The sequence below is a fragment of the Aquarana catesbeiana genome, linkage group LG05 (genome assembly GCF_042186555.1).
Source record: "Aquarana catesbeiana isolate 2022-GZ linkage group LG05, ASM4218655v1, whole genome shotgun sequence".
Lineage (NCBI taxonomy): Eukaryota > Metazoa > Chordata > Amphibia > Anura > Ranidae > Aquarana > Aquarana catesbeiana.
In genome coordinates, this window is record NC_133328.1 from 644,313,766 (window position 1) to 644,323,765 (window position 10,000).

At 46.1% G+C, this 10,000-nt stretch overlaps 1 protein-coding gene and 1 pseudogene across 1 annotated transcript in view; one reads left to right on the top strand and one right to left on the bottom strand.

Moving 5' to 3' along the window:
- LOC141145633 (tubulin delta chain-like) overlaps positions 1 to 10,000 on the top strand; it is a 45,566-nt gene that overhangs the window by 26,822 nt on the left and 8,744 nt on the right. Inside the window, exons 8-11 of the mRNA XM_073632471.1 lie at positions 4,079 to 4,220; positions 7,238 to 7,423; positions 7,985 to 8,080; positions 9,096 to 9,171. Coding sequence (XP_073488572.1) covers positions 4,079 to 4,220; positions 7,238 to 7,423; positions 7,985 to 8,080; positions 9,096 to 9,171 — 500 coding nt within the window. The remainder of the gene's footprint in view (positions 1 to 4,078; positions 4,221 to 7,237; positions 7,424 to 7,984; positions 8,081 to 9,095; positions 9,172 to 10,000) is intronic.
- On the bottom strand, positions 1,438 to 1,596 carry LOC141146471 (U2 spliceosomal RNA; annotated as a pseudogene).

A 10,000-nucleotide genomic window follows, 5' to 3' on the forward strand; every position in this document is an offset into this window, starting at 1 on the left:
CATCTCCTGTATTATGTCTGCAGTCTCTGATCATCTCCTGTACTATGTCTGCAGTCTCTAATCATCTCCTGTATTATGTCTGCAGTCTCTGATCATCTCCAGTACTATGTCTGCAGTCTCTGATCATCTCCAGTACTATGTCTGCAGTCTCTGATCATCTCCAGTACTATGTCTGCAGTCTCTAATCATCTCCTGTATTATGTCTGCAGTCTCTGATCATCTCCTGTACTATGTCTGCAGTCTCTAATCATCTCCTGTATTATGTCTGCAGTCTCTGATCATCTCCAGTACTATGTCTGCAGTCTCTGATCATCTCCAGTACTATGTCTGCAGTCTCTGATCATCTCCAGTACTATGTCTGCAGTCTCTGATCATCTCCAGTAGTATGTCTGCAGTCTCTGATCATCTCCAGTAGTATGTCTGCAGTCTCTGATCATCTCCAGTACTATGTCTGCAGTCTCTGATCATCTCCTGTATTATGTCTGCAGTCTCTGATCATCTCCTGTATTATGTCTGCAGTCTCTGATCATCTCCTGTATTATGTCTGCAGTCTCTGATCATCTCCTGTAATATGTCTGCAGTCTCTGATCATCTCCTGTATTATGTCTGCAGTCTCTGATCATCTCCTGTACTATGTCTGCAGTCTCTGATCATCACCTGTACTATGTCTGCAGTCTCTGATCATCTCCTGTACTATGTCTGCAGTCTCTGATCTTCCCCTGTATTATGTCTGCAGTCTCTGATCATCTCCTGTATTATGTCTGAAGTCTCTGATCATCTCCTGTACCATGTCTGCAGTCTCTGATCATCTCCTGTACTATGTCTACAGTCTCTGATCATCTCCTGTATTATGTCTGCAGTCTCTGATCATCTCCTGTATTATGTCTGCAGTCTCTGATCATCTCCTGTATTATGTCTGCAGTCTCTGATCATCTCCTGTACTATGTCTGCAGTCTCTAATCATCTCCTGTATTATGTCTGCAGTCTCTGATCATCTCCAGTACTATGTCTGCAGTCTCTGATCATCTCCAGTACTATGTCTGCAGTCTCTGATCATCTCCAGTACTATGTCTGCAGTCTCTAATCATCTCCTGTATTATGTCTGCAGTCTCTGATCATCTCCTGTACTATGTCTGCAGTCTCTAATCATCTCCTGTATTATGTCTGCAGTCTCTGATCATCTCCAGTACTATGTCTGCAGTCTCTGATCATCTCCAGTACTATGTCTGCAGTCTCTGATCATCTCCAGTACTATGTCTGCAGTCTCTGATCATCTCCAGTAGTATGTCTGCAGTCTCTGATCATCTCCAGTAGTATGTCTGCAGTCTCTGATCATCTCCAGTACTATGTCTGCAGTCTCTGATCATCTCCTGTAGTTTGCATGACTCCACCCCAAGGGGGCACAACACAGGGAGCTCCTTGTACCTCCCAGCCCCCAACTAGACAAGTGCAGAAAGGCATTAGCACTTATGGAGAGTCCTACCTATAACAGAGGACAAGCCTGGAGAACAAATTCGGGAAGAAAGGAAACTTGTTCCCAGAAACTGATAATTACAGATACTACACCTGATCTTAGCCAAAGGGCTGAGAAGTGATTGTTGTGTTGCTGATGGAATCCTTTGCAGAATCTCAGTCACCAGGCACAGCGAGGGAACAATACATGGGACCTGGTGACTATTTATTCTGCATAGCTATCCTGCTATTGCTGATTTGTCACCAACCACCTTGAGGAGACCTCCATCTCCAGCTTTCTCGCTAAGGGATTCCACCAGCTTTAGGATGACGTCATTCGTTCAGGAGATCCCCCAGCTCAGTAGTACCCCCAACTTTGCTCAACCCTTGCTTTGTAGTAACCCCCAGCTTTGCTGATTCCCCCCCCCCCACTCAGTAGGAACCCTCACTCAGCCATTCTCATCTCTTTAGTACCCCTGTTCAGTATTGGTGCTCTCGTTCAGTAGATCCCCTGCTCAGTTGTAACCCCAGCTTTGTAGATGCCCCACTCAGTAGTAACCCCAGCTCTGCTGATCCCCCCACTCGGCAGTAACCCCCAGCTCTGCTGATCCTCTGGTTTGCTGACCCTCTGTTCTGTCTGGTCCCTGACCACCTCCTGCTATACTGCTTCCATGCTGCGCACCACATATGACCTCACTAGTTTCTTCTGCTCCGGTCCTCCAGCTCTGTTGATCCTCTGCAACTCAGTCCTCTCTCCGGTCCCCGCTCACCTTCTGCTAGAGGGTTCCCATGTTGCACACCACATGTGCAATCTGCTAGTTGCTCCAGCTCCAGTCTGGACTCCGCTCACCTTCCTGCTGCTCCACACTGCACACCAGATGTGACGTCTGCACCAGACACTCCCAGAATATATACACATGAACCGGAAGTTACTGCTGATGACATCTTTCTGGTTTACTTGTTGGTTTCCCAGTGCATCCTGGGATATCTCATACTCGCTAACGCTGAATAAAAGCCCCTCAAAAGCTGCAGGTGCGAGCGTTGTCATAGACTTCTGTGGAGGCTTTGGAGACGCTTTGAAGCACCAAGAAAGCGACATGGGAGCAAACGCAACGTGTGACCAGGACTCTGAGGTGACCATTTTATTTAGTGACAGGAGCTTCGATTGGCATTCAGAGCGCTTTAACCACTAGCCGACCAGCTCACGCAGATATACTGCAGCAGGCCGACTCTCCTGTGTGAATCGACGTGCCTGTAAGTCGCTTCGTGCAGGAAGGATAGCTTAAAAATGGCAGATCGCCGCCATTACCAGTAAAAACAATTAAAAAAAAAAAAGTTCCTAAATCTATCCCGTAGTTTGTAGACGCGATAACTTTTGCGCAAACCAATCAATATACGCCTATTGCGATATTTATTTTTTTTATTTATTTTAACAAAAATATGTAAAGAATATATATTGGCCTAAACTGATGAATAAATTTGTATATATCTATATATCTATCTATATATATAGATATATATATATCTATATATATATATAGATAGAGATCTCTCTCTCTCTCTCTCTCTCTCTCTCTCTCTCTCTCTCTCTCTCTCTCTCTCTCTCTCTCTCTCTATATATATATATATATTATTTATTCATATATATCTATAAATAGATAGATAGATATCATTTTGTTTTTGTTTAAAGTTTGAGTAAAAAAAAAATATATATATATATTTTTTTTATTTGTTGGTCTTTTTTTGTTTGTAACGCAAAAAATAAAAACCCGCAGAGGTGATCAAATACCACCAAAAGAAAGCTCTGTTTGTGGGTAAAAAAGGACGTCAATTTTGTTTGGGTGCAACGAAATACGACCGCGCAATTGTCAGTTAAAGCAACGCAGTGCCGTATCGCAAAAAATGGCCTGGTCATTAAGGGGGTAAATCCTTCCGGGGCTGAGGTGGTTAAAGCCTGTCTAAGGCTCGATTCACACCTATGCATGTTGCTTTTGAGCGTTTTTGGGGGTTTTTTTTTCATGCTTGGCACGTTTTTGAGCCGCGTTTTTGCCGCGATTTGTGTTTTGCGTTTTTTTTTTTTTTTTTCATTTTTTTTTACAGTCTTAAAAAAAATTACAAAAAAAAAAAAAAAAACGGCAAAAACGCACCAAAAACGCACCAAAAACGCATCAAAAACGCTGCAAAAACGGTGCACTTGCGTTTTTGATGCTTGTCCATTGAAAACCATTACATGCAAAACGCTGCTTTTTGCATGAAAAAAAGTCCCCGACCCTTTCCAAAAACGCAGAGATACAAAAAAGCATTGATGTGAACATGTTCCATAGGAACCCATGTTAAAAAATTCCCGTGCATTTCTGCAAAATGCAAAATGCATCAAAAAACGCGCTAGTGTGAATGGAGCCTTAGGCCACATTGTGAAACAAGTGTAAACGAGGCCTTACAGAAAATTTTAGCTGCCTGCAGGATGTAATGGGAATGTATAAATAATATATCAATGGCGTCTTCTGTTTCTTCTGTGTTTTTATCATTTTTTAATTGGTGTTTTCCTTATAAAAAAGACATTCTTGAAATATTTTTGTGTTCTTTGTGGGTGTTGGTTATATTTTGAATGCGTTTGCTCCATCAGGTCTGGGTTCCCATCTGTGTCAGGAGATCAGAGACAACTATCCGGCGGGTCACTTACTGAGCGTAACTGCGGCACCCCACGAGACCGGCGACACCCCATTACAGCATTACAACTCCCTGCTCTGCCTGTCCTACCTGCAGAGGTGAGCTGAGGGTCCTTCTGTTATTGGATATAATGATTTGCTGATGCTCTTATCACAGAGTCAGGCTGCCTGGTTGCCAAGAGGAACTTCCCACTGATAATGACAAATTGCCTTTTGTTTTCCCTTTTAAAGCTGAATTCCAGGCAAGCAATTAAAACGCATATATGGAAGCTGTTTTACCTGTGACTGGACTGTGAAAGGAGAAGCAACAAACCGATGAGCCTGTCTCTGTGTCACTCTGCTCTCTTCTCCTATCAGCATGTCAGCAGTACAATTGACTGGCTCCTTGTGCTGCTTCTCCCTTTCCCAGTCTGAGCTCTGCTGTACAAGGAATGGCAAAAGGCTGATACCTGGTCACAATTAGGTACTGGTGCAGAGGACATCACTGGCTGCTGTCCGCATTAGTACTCAGCAAATAAAGGGTGCTGCAGTGACTTCCCATCAAGGGAAGGCTCAGTGTTTTGGGTGGGGGGGGGGGCCCTTGGTGCCATTCAGCTCAAAAGGACATCTTGTGCTATAGAAGCAGTACTGCATGGACAGCTTCAGATTGAAGGTGAGTATTGCAGCTGGAGTTTTTTTTTAAATTTTACTTAGCCTGGGGGGGGGGGCATTATAAGAAATCAAAATTGAGCCCACAGTCTGGCTTCAGCTCCTGCAGTGCTGCACATTTATATTGGAGAATTTTGACACATCATATTTTGTCCTCATTTTGCACCTATCTAAAGCCTCATACACACGATAGGACTTTGTACAAACTTTCCCGTGGATGTTTGTACAAAGGGCGTTGGCCGTAAACTAAGCATACACACGGCAGGACTTTTTCATCCAACTTTCACCAAATCATGTGGTTTTTCAGCTCTTTACCACCACCCTTTTGGTCAACTTCTGTATTGTTGTCTGATCTCCTGCATTGGTTCTGAGCATGCGTGTTTGTACAGTAGGTGACCGTGACATTGTGTCAATCTGGCCGCTGTTATCGGCGAGATTTGACACCTGCGAGCCCTGTCGCGGGAGCCAGCGCCGTGCTGGCTCGCTCATCGGGAAAGGAAAAATGTGTTTTTCCTTTCGCGAAGAGCGACAAGCATTGCCGACAGGTGTTTGGTATGAATCATGAGGGGGAACTCCACGCCAAATTTTAAAAGATCGGCATGGGTTCCCCCCCAGGAGCATACCAGGCCCTTAGGTCTGGTATGGACTTTAAGGGGAACCCCCTACACCGAAAAAACGGCATGCAGGTCCCCCCCCAAAGTCCATACCAGACCCTTATCCGAGCACGCAGCCCGGCCGGTCAGGAAAGGGGGTGGGGACGAGTGAGCGCCCTCCCGAACCGTACCAGGCCACATGCCCTCAACATGGGGGGGTGGGCGCTTTGGGGCAGGGGGGCGCCCTGCGGCCCCCCCCCCAACCCAAAGCACCTTGTCCCCATGTTGATGAGGACAAGGGCCTTTTCCCGACAACCCTGGCCGTTGGTTGTCGGGGTCTGCTGGCAGGGGGCTTATCGGAATGGGGGAGCCCCCTGTAATAAGGGGGCCCCCAGATTCCGGCCCCCCACCCTATGTGAATGAGTAGGGGTACATCGTCAAGTATCAATAAAAAAACACTAGACAGGTTTTGAAAGTAATTTATTAGGCAGCTCCGGGGGTCTTCTTCCGACTTCGGGGGTCTCTTCCGACTTCTCCGCTCTCTCCGGCCTCTTCTCCAGGTCTCCGGTTCTTCTGCTGGGCTCCTCCGCCATCTTCTGCTCTTTTGCTGCTCTTTTGCTTTGCGGAGGAGCCCGGTCTTCTCCGTCGTCTTGTTCCCTCTTCTCTTCTTCCGATGTTGACACGACGCTCTCTCCCGCTGTAATGCCGTGTGCGAGGTGCGCAACGACTTATGTAGGCATGGGGTGTGGTCACTGGTTGATGTGACCCGGTGACCCCGCCCCTTATGACATCACAGTCCCATCATGCCCCGGGACTGTGACGTCATAAGGGGCGGGGTCACCGGGTCACATCAACCGGTGACCACGCCCCAAGCCTACATAAGTCGTTGCGCACCTCGCACACGGCATTACAGCGGGAGAGAGCGTCGTGTCAACATCGGAAGAAGAGAAGAGGGAGCAAGACGACGGAGAAGACCGGGCCACCGCTAGCAAGAGAGTGGCAAAAGAGCAGAAGATAGCGGAGGAGCCCAGGAGAAGAACCGGGGACTTGGAGAAGAGGCCGGAGAGAGCGGAGAAGTCGGAAGAGACCCCCGATGTCGCAAGAAGACCCCCGGAGCTGCCTAATAAATTACTTTAAAAACCTGTCTAGTGTTTTTTTTATTGACACTTGACAATGCACCCCATACTCATTCACATAGGGTGGGGGGCCCGATTCCGATAAGCCCTCTACCCGCAGACCTCGACAACCAACGGTCAAGGTTGTCGGGAAGAGGCCCTTATCGTCATCAACATGGGGACAAGGTGCTTTGGGGTGGGGGGCCGCCAGCGCAAGATGTACAGTACCCTGTCGCCAAGAACCAGCGCAGTGGGATCACGCTGGAAACATTCTCGCGGGCAGGTACTGTAGTTTGTACAAAAGTCCGATGGCTTTGTGTACGCACGATCGGACTTTGCTCCATCGGACTTTTGTTGCTGGAAAGTTTGTCCGTTCGCAAAGGCCAACAAAAGTCCGATGAAAACCGAAAAAGTTTGTCCGATGGAGTGTACACACGGTCGGATGTTGCCTTAAAACAGCTAATTTGCATGTTTGTTGTCAAAAAGTCCGATCGTGTGTACGGGCCTTAAGTGAAGACGTGTCATTGTTTTATCGGGTACTGCAATGGGGTCCTATTCTACGTCTACGTGAAGACGTGTCATTGTTTAATGGGTGCTGCAATAGGGTCCCATTCTACATCTAAGTGAAAACGTGTTCTTGTTTTGTAGGTACTGTGATGGGGTCTCATTCTACATCTAAGTGAAAACGTGTTCTTGTTTTATAGGTACTGCGATGGGGTCCCATTCTACATCTAAGTGAAAACATCTGCTTGTTTTATAGGTACTGCGATGGGGTCCTACTCTTCTCCAATGACGATGTGATGAAGAGGGCGGCCTCCACAGCTGAGAAAAAAACCTTCTCTTCCTCCGGTCTTCAGCCAGTAGTCTCCCTCACCGCAATGAATGCTCACATTGCTTCTTGTCTAGCCGGCCTTCTCTATCCCGTGTATTCCCTGAAGACAAGGAGGTAACTCCTATCAGTTCTCTTTCTGCTCACTTCTGTATACAAATGTGGTATGGTGTCCTCTGATTGTTGCAGTTGAACATTATATTTCTTAACAAAAACTATCCAAGTAGTATTTAACCCTCAGTATTTTTTTTAGCTTAACATATTGAGTATAATAAAATACACATTCCTCAGTAAACTATTTTCTAAAATTCTTACCCCCACCACTTGCAGTTCACAACTGCTGGCGTCTGATTTCTTAGTGCTGCTTCCCTGAACTTCTGGTCTTCGCAGGAACAGGTTAACAGTGGACAAGGCAGCCTTTCGCCAGTCTGTAAGTTTAGACAAAGCAGGATGGCGTAACAGAGGATTGCCCTGTCTAGGTTATGGGGTTGTGTGTTTCTATTGATGAACACAGTGGATGGAGACACAGCTCTAGTCCATAATAGTCACTCAAATGTGATTTAAATGTTTGTTTTGGAAGCCAGTTAGTCATTTAAGCCATTGACCTGCTTATGTGTTAAAATGTCAGCACATAAAATGTACTTTGTCTCCTGATGAGTATTGTTGGTTGTCTTGTAGCATGGTCAGTATGGGGCTGGAGCCCTGGGAGCTGATCCGTTCCCTGTGTCCGATGCCCAGCATGAAGTTTCTGCATACGGCTCAGGTCTGCAGGAGGTAAGGCTGCTTCCTCCTCTCATGCAGGAGGGTTATTCTATCGATTCCTTTACTCTCTGTGTCTGGCAGGGCCAGCGCTACACCTTGCACCATGACAGGTCCTCTTAGTACATCTCAGTATGGATTCTTACTGTAGGACAGGGGTCTATCTAAACACAAGGACAGTTTACTGTGTCAGTGGGAGGAATAGTGCCCCATCATTGGTGTCAGTGGGAGGAAAAGTGCCCCATCATTGGTGTCAGTGGGAGGAAAAGTGCCTCATCATTGGTGTCAGTGGGAGGAATGGTGCCCCATCATTGGTGTCAGTGGGAGGAAAAGTGCCTCATCATTGGTGTCAGTGGGAGGAATAGTGCCCCATCATTGGTGTCAGTGGGAGGAAAAGTGCCCCATCATTGGTGTCAGTGGGAGGAAAAGTGCCCCATCATTGGTGTCAGTGGGAGGAACAGTGCCTCGTCATTGGTGTCAGTGGGAGGTATAGTGCCCCATGATTGGTGTCAGTGGGAGAAATAGTGCCTCATCATTGGTGTCAGTGGAAGAAATAGTACCCCATCATTAGTGTCAGTGGGAGGAATAGTGCCCCATCATTAGTGTCAGTGGGAGGAATGGTGCCCCATCATTGGTGTCAGTGGGAGGAATAGTGTCCCATCATTAGTGTCAGTGGGAGGAATAGTGCCCCATCATTAGTGTCAGTGGGAGGAATGGTGCCCCATCATTAGTGTCAGTGGAAGGAATAGTGTCCCATCATTGGTGTCAGTGGGCATCCCTGAGCCAGAATCACAGTACAGGAAGTAGATGGGGACCCTGGATTATGCCTAAACAAAGATGGCGCTGTCCTTCTGGAGAGAGAAGCAGATGAAGGCATTGTTAGCGAGAGTCCTGTGATTTCTGTGAGAGGGAATAAATACCTGGAAGTGTCACATTACTGAGTGTTTCCGCACTTTGGGTTGTACTTTTGTTCATTTTAGTTGTCCTGACAAACTGTATGATTCTTGATTCATATTTTATATCCCGGCAGGGGGACGGCATTCTGGGATCAGGTGACCTCCTCTGTGGTGCAGACCGTCCCCCGAGCAAATCCTCAGGGTCAACTTGTATCCTTTCACCAACTTAAAGTGAGAAGTCCTGCTGGTAAGCACCGCCCACCCGCCTGCCCCCCCACCCGCCCGCTAGTTAAAGTGGTTGAAAACCTCACCATGAAATCTGAACAAAGCACACCCCTCTGTAGTGTGTACTTATCTCAGTCCAGAGCACTAAGTGTCATTTCTGTCTGCTGCCTCCTTCCTCTGCTATCTGCATTCTGACAAATTTTCCTGACACTAATAAATAAAAGGTGACCGAGAAGGGAGCTTCGGCACACAGCCCTTGATTGACAGCCTCAGCTCTGTTCCTGCGTGCTCACTGTGGAGGAGGTGTGTCTGTTCCCTCCAATCAGCTCTTTTCTTTCTTTCTTTCTTTCTTTCTTTCTTTCTTTCTTTCTTTTTCTTAGTTTCTTTTTTCTTTCTTTTTTTTTTTTTGGAGGGGGTGTGTCTGTTCCCTGCAATCGGCTCTCAGAGCTCTCCTCAGAGTGTTCTTTCTCCTCTTCCTCTTTCTTTCTTTCTTTCTTTCTTTCTTTCTTTCTTTCTTTTTCTCTTTCTTTCTTTCTCTTTCTTTCTTTTTCTTTCTCTTTCTTTCTTTCTTTTTCTTTCTCTTTCTTTCTTTCTTTTTTTCTTTCTCTTTCTTTCTTTCTTTTTTTCTTTCTCTTTCTTTCTTTCTTTCTTTCTTTCTTTCTTTCTTTCTTTCTTTCTTTCTTTCTTTCTTTCTTTCTTTCTTTCTCTCTTTCTTTTTCTTTCTCTTTCTTTCTCTTTCTTTCTTTCTTTCTTTCTTTCTTTCTCTTTCTTTCTTTCTTTCTCTTTCTTTCTTTCTTTCTTTCTTTCTTTCTTT